The sequence below is a fragment of the Salvia hispanica genome, chromosome 4 (assembly GCF_029641045.1).
Source record: "Salvia hispanica isolate PSC_SH4W2 chromosome 4, Shi_PSC_v1, whole genome shotgun sequence".
NCBI lineage: Eukaryota > Viridiplantae > Streptophyta > Magnoliopsida > Lamiales > Lamiaceae > Salvia > Salvia hispanica.
In genome coordinates this window covers 57,753,905-57,776,689 of record NC_142695.1, presented here as the reverse complement: position 1 = coordinate 57,776,689, position 22,785 = coordinate 57,753,905, and the positions used below count along the sequence as shown (strand labels likewise).

At 32.9% G+C, this 22,785-nt stretch overlaps 1 protein-coding gene and 2 pseudogenes across 1 annotated transcript; all 3 read right to left on the bottom strand.

Annotated features, from left to right (window-relative positions):
* Positions 1-2,384: 2,384 nt before the first annotated feature.
* Positions 2,385-5,982, bottom strand: LOC148929673 (receptor-like protein EIX2). Its single transcript, XM_089056986.1, has 5 exons — positions 5,895-5,982; positions 4,829-5,049; positions 4,484-4,669; positions 2,756-4,375; positions 2,385-2,681 (listed from the first exon to the last, which is right to left on the bottom strand). Exons 1-5 carry the CDS (start codon positions 5,980-5,982, stop codon positions 2,385-2,387), a joined length of 2,412 nt encoding a protein of 803 aa, XP_088913112.1.
* Positions 5,983-15,051: 9,069 nt separating this feature from the next.
* On the bottom strand, positions 15,052-16,186 carry LOC148929672 (putative glutathione S-transferase; annotated as a pseudogene).
* A 144-nt stretch (positions 16,187-16,330) lies between these two features.
* On the bottom strand, positions 16,331-19,357 carry LOC148929671 (receptor-like protein EIX1; annotated as a pseudogene).
* Between the last annotated feature and the right edge of the window lie 3,428 nt (positions 19,358-22,785).

Here is a 22,785-nt window from a genome sequence, read left to right as displayed (position 1 = left end):
GCCTCCCGATCCCCTCGTGTACACAGCCTGGCAGGGTTTGCGGCCCATACTCAGACCTGAATTCGTATAATCATATCCATAGCCCTATAGCCCAATGGAGCGAACTCACAAACTAGGCATCAGACACACAATCTCACAATAAAACAAACATAGGCATGGCATAACAGTTAAACCACCCTTATAACTCCAATCAATATTTTTGACAAAAATAAAAGAGAGTTTTAAGAGTAAAGCCCACCTCGACTGCTTAAGTTTCGCTTTTCCGTTATCTGGCTTCACAACCGAGGTTTCATCTTTTTATTCACATGGGCACATGTTCACAAATCAGATTCAATCACGACTCTTAACTCATGCATGTCTCAATACTTCCATCTTTCCCATCGACTTATCTTAATCTTCATAAATCATTAAATTCAAGTCATGCTTATTATATATATATTTTCCTTAGTATCTCAACTCTAGATCTATCATCAACATGTGTTACACAAGAGTATTTTGCCAACACACAACACACACACAACTCACGCCACACACACACACACATATGTGCATCTACACACACACATGCATCCCTAGTTACACATCCCTTTTATCCCAATTTCACTCAAAATAAAATGCATGAGGGTTCAAGGATACCGATTCATCGGTTAGGAAGAAGTAGAAGATGAAGAAGAAGAAAAGAATACTTATACATAATCAAAATACCTTTTTAGAGAAAAACGATCGGTAGAAAGTAAGTAAAGACTTGGTTCTTCAAGAATTCTTGGTTCAAACTTCAATTTCTTCTCAAAGGATGCAAGATTAATGGAGTAAAGTAGAAGAAAATTGAGAGAGTATGAAGAGAGGGGGAGAGGGGACGAAAATTATGAGGGGGCGAAAATTATGAGCTAGGGTTGGGGTCTTGGCTCCTTATTTATAGAGTCCAAAAAGATCTTTGGAATATTTGGTAAGATTTTATTCTCCACAATTAAATAAATAAATATTATGGAGTAGGGAAGAAGAATTAGCAAAAATAGAATAAGGCAAGGATCCAGGATTTTCGAAAATTAGGCCTTCCAAATAGCCAAGATTTTGTTTTGGTATTTTTCCGGAGTAGAATAAAATATCACGGAGCAAATTAAATAAATAAATGAAAATCCTCCAATTTGGAGAATGGAACTAGGCGTGTTTTAGCCTATTAAATAAGGGAATGGATTTTATAATAATAACTAAAATAAGGTATGGCAAGATCTCTTGAGGTATGGAAAGATTTGATAGAATATTTTAATTCTAGGTATGGAATGGAAGGAAATCAAATAAGAAGTCAAATAAAATAAAATAACTCCTTTCCTTCTACATGTGATTTTCGAAAATCACAAAATAATAGTGGCTAGTATTTTTTGGAAATTTTCTCTAATAATCTCACTCACCCTTAAACAATTAATCCATCTCATAAATTAATTAATCACATATGCCACATCATACTAGTCAACCAATTTGACTTTTCAACTTCACACTCATGCAATAATTTCACTTATCAATTAATTCACATATTCCATGTCATCAATAATTAATTCTAGGGTTCAAAATTTAGGGTTCTAAATTCCGGGATATTACAGTAACTCTTTAGCTAGAGTACAAACACAGGCTGATGAAATTACACGCTTTCCTCCCAGACTTGATTTCACTATCGTCGGCTCGTCGCCATCAAAGCAACCTCTGTTTTGCCATGATAGTAATTTATTTAGTATCTGATTGTTACAAGTTTGTAACACAGATCAACTCCCTATGATGAGTTCTATGCATCAAATCAAATGAGTTCCTCAAATGTAATGAATTTAGGAGTGGTGGCATATGGATTGGCATGCATATTTCACAATGTCGTTTATTTATATATGTATAAGATATCAGAAACTCTATATTAGACCTAGATTAAACACTGTAATTATAATCTCTAGATAGAATATAGTGCATATGCATAACATTTTCCTCCAATGCAAACAAAGTGCTGAAAATGCAAAAACACAAACATAATCACTCGTTTATAGAAGAAAGCAAATATACACCAAAATAAAGTTGACATAGCAAAGGAAAAATAACTGAAATGAGGTGAAATAAGATTGACACAATTCACACAAAAAGAGATGATAAAAACAACAAAATTACTACATTAACTTGGAAAGATCACTGGTCATGAGCTTCTTTCACCTTAATTGAACACCAATGCGCGCAGTTTCAACTTCCACCGCTGAAACATATGGGGATGTTATGAATCCGAGGATCAAATCTCGATTGTAATATTGTAAAAGTAATGTGAAAGTTGGAGTAAATTTTATGTTTTTAGCGAAAATTAACCAAAAACTGCATTTAATGGCAAGAAATCTAGTTGATATTACCTGCATGTTTCAGCTTCTTCTCCATTTGGATACAAACACAACAATCATGACGTGGAACCAATCTCCAGCAGCATCAAACGAGTTAAAGAATGCGATTCTCCATGATTTCTTCAATATGAATGAGCCAATAACTCCCCAAAATCCAAAGATAAAACCAAAGCCCATTGATATGCCAACTTCTTCCATAAATGAGAAGTTGTTTCCATCTTTCTCATTCATGTTGTCCCATGGATTATTGGTGGGGCAGTTTGGCAGAGGGTCGCCACATAGTCCATCATTATCAGCATAAGACGATGCATTGAAGCTCTGTAGTTGAGTACCCGTTGGGATTTTTCCGGACAAATTGTTGTTCGACAATCAAGAAAACCAAGAGTGTGTACTTCTGCCAAACTTGTAGGTATCTTGCCCAAGAGTTGGTTATGAGATAGATCAAGAGAATATAGCATATGCATATTACCAATATCTGGAATTAATCCTGTCAAACTATTTCTTGACAAATTCAAGGATATCAATCCTCTCATAGTGGAAAATGATTTGGGAATGTTTCCGGTCAATCTATTGCTCGAAAAATCAATGAGTTTGAGAAACCTGATATTTTCCCAATACTCATGTTCCTTACCTTTCCAATGTAATGATGAATATCCATAGCGCTCAATATGAGGTGCAAGATGTATGGGCACATTGGGCAGAAAGTCAACAAATAATACTTGACCAAAAAGATATTCATGTTGACGGGTATCGAATAGCACATCCTCACTCGAGAAGGCAGTAAATTTGTTGAAGCAATCAGGTATTATCCAAGATAGATTGTTTATAGACAAATCCAGAACTTGAATATTAGTAAGATTGCATATGTCGGAAGGAATACTTCCATGCAATTTATTTCCACGAAGGTTTAGAAAGAACAATTCATACAGCTGGCCAATCCAAAATGGGATCTCTCCTGTCAACTTGTTTCCTTCAACATCAATGAAACTCAATCTTTGGGAAAGTCTCAAACTATTAGGCAATTCACCACATAAATTATTACCATGCATTCGTAGTGTCCTAAGATATGGTAAACCGCCCAAAGAGAAAGAAATTTCACCCAAAAAGTTATTGTTAGCCAAATTAAGGATTTCCAAGTTGGGCATGTTCTCCCAGCAGTTGGGAACCTCCCCTTCCAACTGATTATTGGAGAGGTCAAGGTAGCGAAGGCTCTGTTGGCGAGTTTTGCAAATAGATGAAATTGAATCGGAGAGCATATTTCCACTCAATAAAACAACATAAGCATCGGCAGGAAATGGTGGTATACGACCCGAGAATTGATTGTAACTAAGATCCATAAACCCAATGGACATGGATGAGATATTTGGAACTGTGCCACTTATTTGATTCTCGGAAAGATATAAGTGGTATAGTGAAGAAGACATATTCCACAACCACCTTGGGGCTTCATCTGTTATATTGGCACCACTGAGATCAAGGTAAGACAAATTCATCTGAGTTTGAATCCATTTTGGAAATTGGCCCACACTGCACCTGGCTAAAGATAAGTCATTCAACTGAAAAGGTGGACTCCAATTAAGGGAAGTATCCAACATCAATAATGGATTGAATGATAGATCTAGTGACGCCAGCTTATAAAGCTTAGAGAAGTGGGATTCAGAGACTAAACCTTCCAAAGAATTATGGGAAAGATACAGAATTTGAAGCTTGGTGAGTTGGCCAATACTTGGAGGAACTAAACCTTCCAAAGAATTATGAGAAAGATCTAGATGTTGAAGCTTGGAGAGTTGGCCAATACTTAGAGGAATGGAGTCTGTAAAGTTATTATATGAAAGGTCCAATTCTATCAATGAAGGAAACGCTCTCAGGCTTGGCATTAAACCCGTGAATTGATTATCAGACAAGAGCAATGTTTCGAGTGATCCAAATACGGAACCAAACATAAAAGGAGATATGGAACTCAAAGAATTTTGCGAGAGATCGAGTGTGCGTAGGTTGGTAAGGTTCCCATACTGAGTAGGAATACTCCTAGAAAAGTTAGAACTACTAAGATACAAGTGTTGTAATTGTTTCATGGAGCCAATGAATTCTGGGATAGGAATGCCTCCAAAATCATTCACACTAAGGTCAAGTGTGCGTAGGTTGGTAAGGTTCCTTAACTGAGGAGGAATGACCCCAGAAAATTTACTACTGCTAAGAGACAAGTGTTGTAATTGTTTCATGGAACCAACGAATTCCGGGATAGGAAAGCCTCCAAAATCATTCGCACTGAGATCAAGTGTGCGTAGGTTTGTAAGGTTTCTAAACTGAAGAGGAACAATCCCAGAAAAGTTAGTTTGATGAAGCAACAAGTGTTGTAAATGTTTCATGGAACCAATGAATTCTGGGATTGGAATGTCTCCAAAATTGATTCGACTAAGGTCAAGATAGTTTAAATGATGCAACTCAAGCAATGAAGAACGAACCTCACCTTGCAATCCACCATCATAATCCATATCAACCGCACCATCAATCTTGAGGGTGATAACATGGCCAGTGGTGTTGCTACACTCCACACCGTGCCATTTGCAGCATTCTTCGCTTTCCCAAGACGAGAGAATACCAATCTTATCGATGAGGCCATTCTTGAAGGATAGAAGAGCTTCCCTCTCACTCTCTATGCATCTCACTTTTACTTTTGCATCTCCTGATACAAACAAACAGGAGAGAACAACAACAACAAATTTGATCGCTTTTCTTTTTTTCGAAATCACAGTCTCTTTAGTGAGAGGTGGAAATGAAATGTGTTTGTGGGATACTCAATTATATCAGCTCCAACGCTTTAAATAGATGTAAACATAAAATTGATACAATTTCTAAAAAATATTTGGACATAATGCATGATAAGACAGTGTATAGCGTAAGGATTGGGTTCGAAATCAATGAAAAAGACGGATAAAGCAATTGGAAAAACTGATCACCAAAGACTGTAGTCAACTCTCATGAATTAAATGTTATTTTATTTTTACTCTATAGTATATTATAGATATTCTTCATTTATACTATGATATAAATATATTCATTCTCCATTTATTTATTTTTATTGTTTTCATATTTTTACCATAAATTTATGTAAAAAAATTATTTAAGATCATTAAATAAGTATATTAGCAATGTAAGGATAAATGCATAAATATATTGGGTTAGTCGCCACTGTTTTTCACTATAATCACCTTATGTATTATACTTCCGTTCAATAGTAGTGAAGTCATTTTTTTTAAGTAAAAGTCAACACATTTCTTATCACTTACTTTTCATTCTCTTTTCTTTATTCTCTCTACTTTTCCGCTCTCATGCTTTATTATCTTTTAATTTAATATTCCCTCCGTCCCACAAAAGATGTCACACTTATGGGACGACATAAGATTCTAGAATGTTTTTTTTGTGTGTGAAATGGAAAGAAAAAAATATGATTTTTATATTCATGTGAGAGATAACTTTTTTCAAAAATAAAAATATGACTTTTTTTAAGGGACAAACTAAAAAAGAAACTGTGACATCTGTCATGGGACGGAATGAGATAGAGGGAGTCAGTGGCGGAGCCACGATGGGGGCGGGGGCCCTTGGGCCCCTCAGCCATTTGTAAGTTTCTATATATAATATATGTATCCATTTGTAAGTTTCTATATATAATATATGTATCAGACATTAAAGATATCGCTAGCTCAGTTGGCTTCAATAGGTGACTCTTGATTGCAAGATCTCAAGTTTGATCCCTTTCGGTGCCTAATGTTTAGAATATTTGTTTTTTATCTTTTGGATTGATTTATATTATCTAAGATTTTATCACAGTTCATTTGTGTGGCCTTTTCATATTTTCTCTAAATAACTTTTATTGATTTTCTCACATAGTACTATCTTTTACAATTAATTTTCTAGCTGGTAATTTATATAAATAATTTAAATTTTTATAATCATAAGATTGATTTTTATAGTGTAAGAATAGAAAATAATTCCATAATTATGTAAATATAATATATAATATTAGTAAAATTAGGTTCTATAAAGTAACTATATATACACTAATTATTTTTCATTTACATGAGCGGCTTTTTTTATTGCTCATGTTCGAGCTGGTTTTGTGTCGTTAACACCGAACTAACTTGACAAATTTTAACTGTAGTTTGGGCCTCCCATCGTTAAAAGTCTGGCTTCGCCTCTGGAAAGAGTAGTTTCTATTGAAAATGTTATTACTCCGTACTTTATTCTTTGATAATACTCCATAATTATCCAATATGAAAGTGAAATCTCATGAAACAGACTTTAAAAGAAAAAGTAAAATCCTTTTTGAGACACAGTGGTGTAAATACAAAATAGAGTATAAGATTAAATATATGTGGTATATATTCGAAAACATAATAAAAAAAAATAACACATATCTACTCCCTCCGACACTAAAAAATATAAATATTTGGTTCGGAATGATATTGACGTATAATTGTAAAGTGAGAGATAAAGAGATAAATGATAGTGTAAATAATGTCAATGAAGAGTGAGCTCCACATCATTATCAGTATAGTGTAATGATATAAGTTGTTAATAATTACTCACTCCGTCCGCAAATAGGAGTCTCGTTTTTCCATTTTAGTCCGTCCGCGAATAAGAGTCCCGGTTCACTTTTACCATAAATGGTAATAGGGTCCCACCTTCCACTAACTCATACCACTCACATTTCATTTAAAACTAATATATACAAGTGGGACCCCTATTCCACTAACTTTTTTCCACCCACTTTTCTTAACATTTCTTAAAACCCGTGCCGCCCATGAATGAGACTCCTAATGGCGGACGGAGGGAGTATAAAACAATGTGTGTGAGTAATGTACTCCTTCCGTCCCAAGGAAGATGACCCCTTCCTTGGACGGCACGAGATTTTAGTTAACTTTATTTTGTTTGTTAAGTGGAGATAATAAAGTAAGACAGGTGAAACAAAATAGAGATAAAAGTGTTTTCATTTTTAGTAATGAGTCATCTTAATTGGGACAAATCAAAAAGAAAAGTGGGTCATCTTCGATGAGACGAGGGAGTACTGCTTAACTATTTTAATATTAAAAAGTTCATACTTGTCAAGAACGAACTAGTTCAATCTTTTCGAGAATAAAAATATTTAATTTCCAAGATAACCGACATTCTTCATTAACGATATCGATTTTATAAATTGCATATATATCTAATTTCAAAATTTGGCCCTACAAAGCACTACGCAAATAGTACATGTCTGTGTGGCAATCACTATCTGAGAGGGGAAATATTATTGCTATTAAAACGACAAATATATAAATTACAACCTAGAAAACATTAGCTAATAGAGTAACTAAGCTCCTCTGAAATTAACAATATGAAATGAACGCTTGCCACGATTTGATCCATTTTATTTGAAATGAAAAAAATTGATTTTTGGTAGGAAATTAAAGATATTTAGAGAAAATCACTAAAAAGCCAAAGGATTAAGCTGAAGCTTGTAGTTAATTTACGATTCTTATCTCCTTGTTAAGGTGTTGTTTCTGGAAGTGCATCAAACGAACCATTTTTTTTACTGTTCCCTCCATTTTTTCATAGTTGAGCTATTTTTTTTATTTTGAAAAATTTCTCATAGTCAATCATTTTAAGAGTAACACTTTTTTGTTATTCTTACTTTATTTCCTCTTCTTTATTCACTTTATATTTTATTCTCTTTATCTTTTTCCTTTTCTTACTTTTTCCTCTATCTACTTACCACACTATCAATCTCTATCTTAAACTCCGTTCTAAAAGGTTTCGCTTCAACTATAATGAATTGGAGGTTATATCTTTACGTTTATACTCTATTTATTTAATCCCATTGTTGTTATCCTAATTAATTTACCGAAGACAGTCAAGTTTTACGAAGTACAAGTCGTTTCCAATAAATGACTACCGTACTAATTGACGTGACTCGTGAGAGCTTTTTCAACAATGATTGTACTACAAGATAAAATGTAGCCATGTGATAAATTCCATTAAAAAAAGGTCACCAGGAGATGCAAAGTAAAAAATCATGGTTTCCGGGAAATTACTTCATCACTAAATAACCAGAGAAACTTTTCAATAATTGCAAAATACTCCCTATCCCAGGACATAATTACTCCCTCCGTTTCTTCATAATTGAGTCATTGTACCATTTCGGGAAGTTTCTTCATAGTTGAGTCGTTTCCTTATATGGTAACTTTTTCCTCTTTCTTACTTTACTCTCTCTTACTTTATTCACTTTATACTTTATTCTCTCTACTTTTTCCTCTCTTTTACTTTTTTATCTATTTATTTAAAACACCCAACATTCATTTCTAAAACTAAGTGCCGAAAAGTTCCGCCTCAACTATGAAGAAACGGAGGGAGTATATGGAATTTGAGGAAGATAGTATATGGAATTTGAGGAAGATATCTATCCTAATCTAAAGTGACAGATCGGTGAAAATACCATACTACCCTTTTTAGCGGGAAATCTGAAGCTGATGTGTAATTATCTTTTTTCTGTATTTAATTATTTGTGTTCACTATGTGTAATTATCTTTTTTATTTGTGTTTACGAATAGATTATTTTTGTGTTTTGTGGTCTGCAACATCTAGGTCTGTATAGGCTTTAGCCTTTAGTTAAAGAAAACTATTCTGTTACAATATTCTGACAAAGCTTTTGCAGATCAATAAATCAGTTTCCAATGCCCTTTTGTCCCTGAAAAAAAAATCACTATATATTAGCATTCATGTTTAGCTTTGATGACTATTAATATAAATTATCTATAACGAAATTGATCTTACCTTCATAGTATTATGTCTGTGATTTATGCCAAAGTGTACTTACTGTACATTCATAATTTCCAATCCTATATTCCCTGGGAAATAAATGTTCATATGTTAATAATGAATATTAAAACCTAACATGTTTATAAACACAAAAAAAAAATCTATAAAATTAAGACTAAAGCAGGCGTTTATTGTGTGCGACTTGATTACCCAATTATCAAGAGCTTTTCCACGTTACCAATGCATGTATTTATTACAGTTATTCCTTTTTTTATTCCTTTCTACCTGCATGTACATGCACATTTATATAACTTTGTAAATATCCAATCAAATTAAAATTTGGGATGTGTGTTACTGTGTATATGCATTGTATAATTATTTGGCACACATTATATCCCATCAGTGAAGTTATTTCACGGTTATTCCCTAATCAATATCATGTCTGTAACGGTCACTAAATCTGAAGGGCAAATCATATAGTTAAAAAAATCACTGTTGTTACAAACTAATGATTTCCTAGATGAGTAAAGTGGTGAAATATAATATACTATGTGATATCTAGCATAAATTATGATGTATGTAACTAGAGTTTTTAAGAATAAATCTGAAAGTAACTGTGGTTAAGATTACTGATTTTTTAGATTAGTGAAGTGATTAAATCTGAAAATATGTATAACTAAGGTTAAATCATATCCTATAAAACAAAGGTGATGAAACTTTAAGTTTATTGAATTTATATATGTAACTACTCATTTTGTTCAGATAATATTTGAAAACCCTTTTATACTCAAAATTTTTTTGTACCTTTTGTATTATCTTCCTCCTCTTCTTCCTTCTCTTTGCTTCATGTATAGTGAGTAATATATATGCACAATCTTGAATCTCATCATCATCTGTAAACAATCATGTATTTATTAGTTTGAAAAGGATTTATAATGGAAATTATATATTATTGTGTGAGCTATACATGGATGATGATATAATTCTGACTAGGTTTAGTAATTAACTGCACCCATTATAGTGAGATGCAAAACCTAAGAGAGTTATTTTCTTTTCATGTACACCTATTAAACAAACGATTTCCATACCTATTCTGTGTTATCTGTTGATGGAGTAGAATAGGTTTGAGCCCCGCTTGTCAAGTGTGCTCTTTGTGTAATCATTTTGCTCTTTCTGCCGTTTCATCTTCCTAGAAGTCTTCTCTCTCCTTTTTACTGCAAAGTGAAAGGCGGCTGAAGCTACTTTAGTGTTTTATTTATTTTTATTAACTCAAGCAACCACCTATGTACTCCCTCCGTTCCATAGTAGTAGAGTCATTTTGCCATTTTGGTACGTTCCATAGTAGTAGAGTCATTTCCCTTTTTGGTAAAAGTCAACATATTTCTTCCCACCTACTTTACTCTCTCTTACTTTATTCTCTCTACATCTCTCTACCTTTTTCATTTCCTACTTTATTCTTTATTTACTTAACTCACCTAACACAACTTTCTTAATCTTCGTGCCCGGTCAAACCGGGCACGAGTTTTAAAAAAGGTAATGGAAAGTGGGTTGAAAAAGTTAGTGGATTGTGGGTCCTACTGTTAAAGTATTAGCTACCAAAAATGGTAAAAGTGAGATGGTACAAATTTTGGGGGACGGACGGAAATAGAAAAGTGGGACGAATTTTCGTGGACGGAGGTAGTAATATATATACAAGTGGGTCCCCTATTCCACTTACTTTTTTCCACCCACTTTTCTTAACATTTCTTAAAATCCGTGCCGGCCATGAATGGGACTTCTAATGGCGAACGGAGGGAGTATTTAGTTTAATAAGTTATGTAAGTATGTTTGAAAGATCGTATGGGCCTATAATTAATAATACTAAAATGAGAAGTTGTACTGTTTCATAGTTTATACAAGATTGGGCTTCTCAATTTATTTTTTTGTGTGGGCTTTTGCTTATGATTGAGTTGGGCCGTGAGAAAAACCTATTACAAAAATCGTTCCATTTGTTATTTTATGATTCAATTTTGAATATTTGGGCTTTCGTAAATTGTTGCTTCTCTAAATTGGGTTTTTATCTGTATATTTATAAATATAAATATTTTTATCTCATTTTTGTTCTCTATTATATTTTATTTATTTCACTCATATCAGATTTAAAATTGTATAAAAAATTGTTTGCCAATTTGGAGATGCTTCACAAGCTAAATAATATTACTAACTTTTTAGATTAAATTATCGAATAAAATTAAATTATATATAATTAAAATTAAATCTAACTTATAAAGTTTGTATAACTATTTAATATAAAGAAGTGTAAATTGTTACATTACTCAAAACAACAAAAATGTATAAAATATTATCTATATTTACTTTTTATACGTATATGTGGCAGGAAGTAAGAAATTTATTCTTTTTAATATCAAAAACTCATTTATTCTTTGACTGTATATAAAGTTATGCTATGGTTTTAAATTAAATAAAAGAAATAAATAATCAACTAATTAGACAATACAAATATTCTAACTTGACTTCTCAATGAAGTCTTAAATTTTTTAAATTCATTTAGTCTTTGACTATGTATAAAATGTGATTATTGGATAGTACTAATTTTCTAACTTGACTTCTCAAAGAAGTTCAAATTTTTATTATTTAAATTATTCATATATTTAATGTGGATATGTTTAATATTCCATACATTTATCAAATTAATTTTTTTAATTAAGCTATTGAATTTATATATTGATTTACCTTTTATTTGGATTAATGACTACCATAGCACTGTCAATAAACATTTTTACTCACACATATTTTCTAACACATACTCTTTTATCATAGTCACACATCTTTTCTTTGTCATTAGTATTTATTGTTTTTACTCCACTTAGATTATAAATTAAAATTGTATAGATATTTCATTCATTTGGGAGTAGTAAATTCTCCAATTAGAGTAAGACAAGATAAGTATAATTATGTTTTTTAAATTTTCACATTGCTTTGAATTCATAATTTTTTTATATTTATTATATTTTATATCTATTATTTAAAATTTTTATGTCCTGTGCATAGCACATGTGTTAATACTAGTGTTTTTAAAAGTGAAATTTTATAAAGTACTAATAGAAAGGTTAGAAAGAGATTCATCTCATAAGAGGGAAAAATTACTAAAAATAGAAATTGACTAAATTTATGGGATGAACCAAAATTGAAAAAGGAGACTATTTTTATACTCCCTCCGTTCCATAGTAATGGAAGCGTTTCTTTTCGGCACTGAGATTAAGAAAAATTTTGGTAGGTGAGCTAAGTAAAGCGAGAATAAAGTGGAAAAAGAAAAAGGTAGAGAGATGAAGAGAGAAAAAAAATAAGAGAGTGCAAAGTGGGTGTGAAAAAATGTGTTGACTTTTACTAAAAAGAGAAATGACTCTATTACTATGGAACATACCAAAATGATAAAATGACTCTATTATTATGGAACGGAGGGAGCAAGACATGAGGATTACGAGGTAAAATACAAGACTCCAAGTCATGTTCAATAACAAAATTCTACCATAATAGCAAAGCGTTGTTGGAGTATAAATTTTACTAGTATTATTAGTCTTTTGAACTTAAAAAAATCTAGACTCTAATTTTTGGATTAGTAAATTTTAACAATCAATTAGTTAGAAATTGTTAATATAGATGTTTGAGTCACCCAATGTGTGAGGAGTGCGGTATGTTGTGTGTGTGAATTTAAATTAAAAGATAGTGTATAAACTTTGATTGAATTACACAACTCTAGTTAATTATTTGAAGTTATTCTTATGCCAAAATAAAATTGAAGATACCTCAATAAATCATCTGAAGACAGAGAATTGAAAGGGGACCTAGAATGATCCGCTAACGAGTTATGGTTATTGAGAAATTTTTATGTTTGAAGCCCATTTCAACTTTTAGACCCAATATGTGGCCCATTTGAAGCCACAGCTAAATATTGCATTTCGATGCTCGAATATTTTTAAACTTTTATTTAAATACTGTTTCTATCAAATCATTATCTCACTCTATAAGTAGCACTAATAATAATAAAAAACAATTAAAATAATAAATAAACTATTAATTTATTATTATTATTACTTTTATTACTAAAATTTATAAAAGTATATTTCTATTATTACGCCAAATCCTGATTTTATAGCTTTACTTAGTAAGAAATTAAAACAAATATTTGAAGGTAAGCAGCACTTAGTAATAATATAATTAAATTAAAAATTATACTATAAGAATATTAATTTATTATTATTTCTTTTAGTATCTAGCCAAATCATGATTCGATAGCTTTATTTAATATTAAAATAAATTCTTCAAGATAGCTTTTAATATCTAGCCAAATCATGATTCGATGACCAGATCTTTGCTGGGTTAATGGGATATTACTATCATAATAAAAAGATTAACCATGATGATTGAAGATTAAAATCGAAGTTTTTTTTTAAATAACTATCCGAATTTTCAATTGATTATTTATATTTATATTGGAATATATATTTCCCTGAATATTTATAATCATAAGATAAGTTAAATAATAAAATTAAAAGGTTCATTAAATTTAATTAAATATAAATTATTATCTAAGATAAAAGTAAAAGAATATCTTAAAACAAAAAATTGTATAAGGACCTAATAAAAGTTATAATCAAAGTATAAGGACCTATTAAAACGAAAAAATTGTACGAGGATGTGATGAAATTTATGAGAAATGTATAAGACCTATTAAAATGAAAAAATTGTACGAGAACCTAATGAACATTTTGATTAAAGTATAAGGACCTAAGAATGTGTTTTGCCATAGTTTGCGTTTTTAAATTTGCTTGTCCTAGATAATAAGATAAGTTATTATAGAGACGTGACATATCACATATATTAACGGGAAAGGCTAAAGTAAATATTGTGCAGCATGGAAAATACATCATGATTGACTCAAGACTAGTGAATTCTAGTCCTTTTTTTTTATTGATAAACAAATAGAAATTTAAAGGCCGCGCTTTTTCTTAAGAGTCAAATAATAGTTGTAAACGTTATCGAGATCTGCCAACGATATAGACACATTCTCTATCTCCAAACACCTCTGAAACCATAGGGAAAATGTGATCAAAGCCACATCCAAAAACCCGAAGCCGTTGCCGCCGAAAAAGGGCTTACCGCTGAGATCCGACTCCATATGTTTCTGGATCTCCGCGAACCCCTTCTTACCCGCCTCTTTCTCTTCTCCCTCCCCACACCATATCCAGTTTCCAGTTTCCAATACCTACAATTCATCATCAAGATATACAAATAAGTTAAATACCATCGAACTTGCAAGAGTCAGGAAATAAGTAAAGTTGCAAGTAATATATGATTATACAAACAATAATTATTTAAAAGAAAGCCCAATATTAGTCACTTACATTTGCACTAAAATTCTTTTGGTCTCATACATTAAGTTTGTGATTTTTTGGTCCAATAACATATTGTTTTGGTCCAAAATAACCATTCTCTGTTAAATTAACAGTCAAAATGTTTGACCAATTTAATAACTTAATTATAATCTAGGACTAAAGTCAAATTTTGGTACCCTATATTTTTGAAAAAATTATTTTCAAGTCCCATACATTAAGTTTGTGAACTTGTTTGGGACGAAAAGCAGACAAATTGGACTTTAGTCTATATAAAATCACGAGGGTTTAGCCCAAAGCAGAAAAAATTATACTAATGTGAGTTTGGGTATGGATCGACGAACCTTCACAAACTTACTAGAGACAACTATTTGCAATCGATGACCAGATCTTTGTGTGGTTAATGCATATTACTATCATAATAAGAAATAGTTTGCGTGTTTAATTTGCTTGTCCTAGATAATAAGATAAGTTATTAATGGGATTATGGGAAAGGCTTAAAGTAAATATCGTACAACACTATATTAACTATTTTCCCATGGAAAATACATCATGATTGACAAAAGACTAGTGAAAATGCTAGTCCTTTTATTTATTAATAACTGAATAGAAATTTATAAAGGTCGCATTTTTCTTAAGAGTCAAATAGTAGTTATAAACGTTATCGGGATCTGCCAATGATTTAGACACATTATCTATCTCCAAACACCTCTTTACCCATGAGTTCAGTTTGGGATAGTCTTGTTGAATGCTAAAATTGCCGCATGTTTCATATGTCTGAAACCATGGGGAATATGTGATCAAAGCCACGTCTAAAAACCCGAAGCTATAGCCGCCGAAAAAGGGCTTATCGCCAAGCTCCTACTCCATCTGTTTCATGATCTCCGCGAACCCCTTCTTACCGGCCTCTTTCTTTTCTCCCTCCCCACACCATATCCAATTTCCGGTTTCCATTACCTACAATTCATCATCAACATATCATCGAACTTGCTAGAGTCAGAAAATAAGTAAAGTTGCACGCAATATATAATCATACAAACTATAACCATATAAAATTACAAGGGTTTAGCCCAAAACAAACATTATTAATTATATTATACTAATGTGAGTTTGGGTATGCATCACCGAACCTTCACATAATTTATTAGAGACAACTATTTGAAATTGACTACGACTAAAAATAAAATAAAATTAAGATATGGTTCAACTATATTTATATATTACCTTTTTGTCTATATAATCAGCTAAGAACCTTGCTTGAGCTCGTTGGTAAGGATCACGAGGCAACATCGTTGGAGATTTGTCCTTCCACACCTCGTCGATGTATTCAACAATAATAAACGATCCGCAAACGGGTTTGTCGTTGTGGATCTAAACGGGGTTGGACTCAAGAAGCTGGCTTTTGTTTTGCAAGTCCTCCTCTCTGTGCTCGCAGTCGATGTCCTTTACTGCTAACGCCACTCTCGCTCTCATTCCGAACATGCTCGGATAAAAATCCAGCAGAATCACCTTGTCTTCCATGTGGATATATATGGTCTCAAAGCAAAGTGTGGATCACCATTTATGGCAATCACCATTCACCAACGACAATTTTTTATAATTAAAGGAATATGATAATAATTCTAGTTGAAAAGTCCTCCATGTGGAATTTCAATGAGGTAATGTGATTCAGACATAAAGTAGAGAATTACCACATAATATACAAAACTTAGAAAGAAATCAGACTAGAGCACATACATGCATGTTCCTACTATGCAAACAAAGTGAAAATCAATATAAAAACACAAACATTCATTCCAAGAAGAAACAAACACACACCTACCATACAGTTTATAAATGATAGCAAGAAACTGAAATAAAGTAAAAGCGCATTGACACAAATCACACAAAAAAAAAGAAGAAGAAAAATCCAAAATTACAGTAAGTTGGAAAGATACCATCCATGAGTTTGACCTTGATTGAACACTAAAGCGTGTAATTTCACCGCTGAAAAAATGGGGATGTTATAAATCAATAAAATGAAATCTAAAAGTAATGTGAATATAACAAATTCGAGTAAATGTTATGTTATTTGTAGCAATTAAACTAAATATGTATTTAAGTGGATAGAATTTAGGTAATATTACCTGACATAAGTATTTCAGCCTCGTTTGCATTTGGATACAAACACAGCAATCCTGACGTAGACCCAATCTCCAGCTGCATCAAGTAAGTTGAAGAATGCAGTTCTCCATGATTTCTTTAGTAGAAAAGAGCCAACAACTCCCCAAAATCCAAAGATAAAACCAAAGCCTATTGATATGGCAACTTCTTGCATAAGTGAGAGGTTGTTGTCGTCGTTCTCATTCATGTTTTCCCGTGGATTATTGGTGGATGGCCTCAAGCTATCTCCAGGGCATTTTGGCAGTGGGTCGCCACATAGTCCATCATTATCAGCATAAGCCGATGCATTGAAGCTCTGAAGTTGAGTACCCGTTGGAATTTTTCCAGACAAATTGTTGTTCGACAAATCAAGAAAACCAAGCGTGTGTATTTCTGCCAGACTTGTAGGTATCTTGCCAGAGAGCTGGTTATGAGACAGATCAAGAAAATCCAGCATATCCATTTTACCAATATCTGGAATTATATGCCCCGTCAAACTATTTCTTGATAGATTCAAGGATATTAATCCTCTCATATTGGAAATTGATTTTGGAATGTTCCCGGTCAATCTATTGCTTGAAAAATCAATGAATTTGAGAAACCTCAGATTCCTCCTATATTCTCTTTCCTTGCCTTTCCATTGAAAGGATGAATATTCACTCTCCCATTTTATAATGTCAGCTAACGGTGTTCCAAAAGTAAATTTATTATCATGTACTTCAATATTGTTAGCAAGGACAGTGAAATTGTTGAAGCAGTTAGGTATTATCGAAAACAGTTTGTTTATCGACAAATCCAGAACACGGATATTAGTGAGATTGCATATCTCAAAAGGAATCTTGCCATTCAATTTGTTTCCACGAAGGTTCAGTGTTTCCAATTCATAAAGCTGCCCAATCCAATGGGGGATCTCTCCCGTTAACATGTTCCCTCCAAAATCAATAAAACCTAATCCTCGGCAACGTCTCAAATTGTAAGGCAACTCACCGGATAAATTATTACCATGCATTTGAAGTGCGTGGAGGTTATGTAGAGTGCCAACAGAGCGAGGAACTACACCCAAAAAACTATTGTCAGCTAGATTGAGGTATCTCAAACTTGGCATTTTGTCCAAGCAATTGGGAACCTCTCCTTCCAACTGATTGTTTGATAGGTCCAAGTATTCAAGATAATAGTATTGGTAAGTTTTGCAAATAGAAGAAATTGAGGCAAAAATCATATTTCCACTTAAGAATATGCCAGTAGCATTGGGCGGAAGTAATGGCAAAGGACCTGAGAATTGATTGTAACTAAGATTCATATACTGAATGGAGGAGTATGAGAGATTCGGAATTGGACCACTTATTTGATTGTGGGGGAGAGATAAGCCTTCTAATAGAGGAAATGTACTCCACAACCACCTTGGGGCTTCATCCTTTATATTGGCACCATTTAGATTAAGGTATGACAAATTCCTCTGAGTTTGGAGCCATTTTGGAAAATATGGGCCTACATTGCACCCGCCTAAAGATATGTGACTCAATGTAAAAGGAGGAATCCAATCAGATGAAAAATCAAATATCAATGATGGATTGAAGGATAAATCTAGTGTCTTTAACTTATCAAGCTTGGAGAAGTGGGATTCAGAGACTACACCTTCCAAAGAATTTTGAGAAAGATGTAGAACTTGAAGCTTGGAGAGTTGGCTAATATATAGAGGAATGTAACCTGTAAGAGAGTTGCGCGAGAAATCAAGTGAGCGTAAGTGGGTAAGATTCCCTAACTGAGGAGGAATAATCCCACTATAGTTAGATTTCATAAGAGACAAGTGTTGTCATTGTCTCATGGAACCGATGAATTCTGAGATTGGAATGCCACCAAAATCATTGAAACTGAAGTCAAGTGAGCGTAGATTGGTAAGGTTCCCTAACTGAGGAGGAATGTCGCAGAAAAGTGGCAATACATAAGAGACAATTGTTGTAATTGTTTCATGGAACCAATGAATTCTGGGATCGGAATGCCTCCAAAATCATTCATACTAAGGTCAAGTGAGCGTAGATTGGTAAGGTTCCCTAACTGAGGAGGAATGGTCCTAGAAAGGTGGCAATACACAAGAGACAATTGTTGTAAATGTTTCATGGAACCAATGAATTTTGGGATAGGAATTTCTCCAAAATCATTCTGACTAAGGTCAAGGGAGCGTAGGTTGGTAAGGTTCCCTAACTGAGAAGGAATGCTTCCAGAAAAGTTACACCAGTAAAGATTCAAGTGTCGTAATTGTTTCATGGAACCAATGAATTCTGGGATCGGAATGCCTCCAAAATCATTCCCAATAAGGTCAAGATAATTTAAATGGTGCAACTCAACCAATGAAGAGCCAATCATACCTCTCAAATATTGATCATGTTCGAACATATCATTTCTATGAAGTCGGAGGGCAATAACATGGCCAGTGGTGTTGCTGCACACAACACCATACCATCTGCAGCATTCGTCAATTTGCCATGACGAGAGCATACCATGCTCATCGATGAGGCCATTCTTGAAGCGAAGAAGAGCCTCCCGCTCCCTCTCGATGCATCTCACTTGCGCATCTCCTGAAACAAACACAAATGAAATAACAAGAAGAACAAATTTGATTGCTATTCTTTTATCCAAAATCATGCTTTCTTATGTATATTTGTGAGAAAGAATATCAAGTTGGTGGGTTTAAATAGCAGAACACGGATCGGTTGCTTTACTTTACAAATTCTCACTTTCACACTAAGAAATGACAAAACGCGTGGAGTTGTTGTATTTCAAACACTGTTTACGTATAGAATGTGATTCGGTACATGCACACTGTCACTATATAATGTTAAGTCATGATTTCCTTCAAATTACTAATTGAAGATAGAAATTACTAATGAAAAAAGTTAAATATACTCCATTTACAGTAAAAGTGATTTCCTTCACAATTAAGACTATATTTAATTGGACAGGTAGCATTAAAAAAACTAAAATTTGAAAAATATATGAAAAATATTAGAAAAATCTTTAAAACATAGTTGACAAAATAGCCATGCACTCATTCAAAGATATTATCAAACAAATGTTAGGCCATACTTCGATATGATGTCTCACAAAATCTCAAGAGATAGAAGGCAATGTGGTAAAAATTGATTGCATAATATATAGATGATTATGTATATATATATGTATTAAACCAAGGAGAGAAAGAAGCAAGACGGTGGAAATGGGAAATGGGTGCTTCAAGCCTTTATCAGAGCCCAAGGTTTGCTTCATTTACTTGTTATTTTTCAAGAAACCTTTTTTAAACTTTCTGATATATTTTGGTAATTATGAAGGATGATTTGTTTGCAACTCTACCACAAGAGATTATAAGAGAGATACTGCGCAGACTCACGATTTGGAGCATTATGCAATGCAAGTTTGTTTGCAAATCATGGCACCATCTTATAGCGACATTGTACACTCCGAAACAATGCCTGGCATTCTCTCTTCCAAACCATGAGTACAGAGTCTGGGATGAGGCCTTCAGGCCACTTCTCCGAGTCTTGTTGCCTTGTCCTAACAAAATATGTTCAAAACGACCTAATTATCGTGTAATTGATTCAGCTAATGGTTTGTTGTGGTATGCATGCGTTAAAAATCTTTTCGTGTGCAATCCAATGACTCGTGAATATGCAGTGCTTCCTCCTCCGCCTATAACTGAGTTTATCTGGAATGTCATTTTTGGAGTTGGATTGAGTAAAGTAAGTGGAAAATATAAGATATTATGTGGTACTTATATTATGCCGTCTTGGTCTTTTTATGTATGCACTCTAGGAGGAAGAGGAAGGTTGTGGAGACCCATTCCGGTTCCAACGCTAGACGGAGATAGTTCTACACAAAACTGGCAAGTGGGACTGCCATATGTTGCTCCGTATTTTAATGGAAATCTTCACTGCTTGACATCTAAAAATGGGGAGAATCTCTTGATGTGTTGCATTGATCTTGAAACTGAGGTGTTGACCAGTTTTTCTATTTCTCTTCCCGATATATCACAATATTCTTATGCTAAGCTATGTATTTTAGAGGATCGACTATGTTTATGTTTAAGTGATACTACTTTGGATGATTCCCGTATTGTTATTTGGAGGATGAATACCTATGGAGATATGGATTCTACTAAGTGAGAATGGACGTGTTTACCCACTCAAAGTATTGGCAGACGGTGACTTATTGTTTGTAATGAAGAATAGTGAAGAACTATATATCTACTCCAAAAACACTAGATCCATTGTGACAAAAGGCCCTCTTAAAGGGTATTCTTCACTGTATTCTTGCAGCATCTCTTTTTATTCCCCAAACTTTCTTTCGCTCAAGAGGACACTGGGAATTCACCGTGTTAAATCATTAAAAGGCAATATATTTCCTGACTTTTGAGATTCAAAATCTTGAGGTCTATTATATATCTGTGGATTCTTACAATTTTATAGTCGAATAGATATGTGCATATAATTAAAAGTATTAGTTTATGATAAATTTTAAGTATATATTTCAAAAGTAGTACTACCATATAGAAATTCTTTAAAGATAATTCATGATGACATAACGTTGAAACCGGGCCGGAGATTTAAACGATGAAAGAATTTCCTACATATAAACAAAAATTAAGTGAAAAAAAACACATAGAAAAGTGAAGGAAAAAAATTAACTTAGGAATATTCAAAATAAGTGAAAAAAAAACACATAGAAAAGTGAAGGATGACTAAACTACAACCACTAAAATTCTACTTAATAAATTGGAAGATAATTCGTGATGACTATATATATATAGATATTTCTTGTACATGATTTTTCCAACATATAAACAAAATCAAACGTTAGAATTGCGTTCAAAATCAATGAAAAAAAATCGAACTTATTGACTAAATTAATATCACTATAATTATGCATAATAAATTGAAAGATAATCCGTGAAGATAATATACAAAGATATTTTCATCAATTTAATGACAAATTCAACTGTATTTTAGGTTGCTGATGATTTTTGAGGAAAAAGTATTGTCCGTTTTATGCTACAGTGAGATAGTAATTGTGAAATAAATTATAAATTGATTATGGAGTAATCTTTATAATATTATGCTTACACATAAAAATTCACTCATAATTACAGTAATCTAAATAAAATTATATAAATCAACATATGCATTTAATACGGGGTCATGAAACTATGCATAATCTAGATAAAACAAATACATACCAACATACAGTTTACGTAGGAAAGTAAAAACACTAAAAAATTAAAATTACAATAACTTAGAAATAAGATCACCAGCTCCGAGTTTGTTCACCTTGTTTCATCTCTAAAGCGAGTAGTGTCACAGTTGAAAAAATTGGGAATGTTATAAATCTAAAAAATAAAATCTTGATTGCAATATTTTAAAGTAATGTGAATATAACAAATTCGAGTAATTGAAATGTAGTTGATATTACCTGTATTGCATTTCCATTTCTTCTCCATTTGGATACAAACACAACAATCCCAACGTAGAACCAATCTCCAAAACCACAAGATCCATTGTGACAAAATGCCATCTTAAAGGTTTTTATTCACTGTATTCTTGCAACCTCTCTTTTTATTCCCCAAACTTTCTTTCGCTCAAGAGGACACTGGGAATTCACCGTGTTAAATCATTAAAAGACAATATATTTCCTGACTTTTGAGATTCAAAATCTTGAGGTCTATTATATATCTGTGGATTCTTACATTTTTGTAGTCTAATCGATATGTTCATATTAAAAAGTATTAGTATATGATAAATTTTAAGTATATATTTCAAAACTAGTACTACCATATAGAAATTCTTTAAAGATAATTCATGATGACATAACGTTGAAACCGGGCCAGAGATTTAAACGACGAAAGAATTTTCCTACATATAAACAAAAATTAACTTAAGAATATTCAAAATAAGTGAAAAAAACACATAGAAAAGTGAAGGATGGCTAAACTACAACCACTAAGGGTGTCTCCTACGGCGCCCTTCCCGTTCGCCCGTCGGGGAAGGGCGACCCGACGGGCGCCATAGTGGGCAGGAAGGGCGCCCACGCCCCTCCCGACT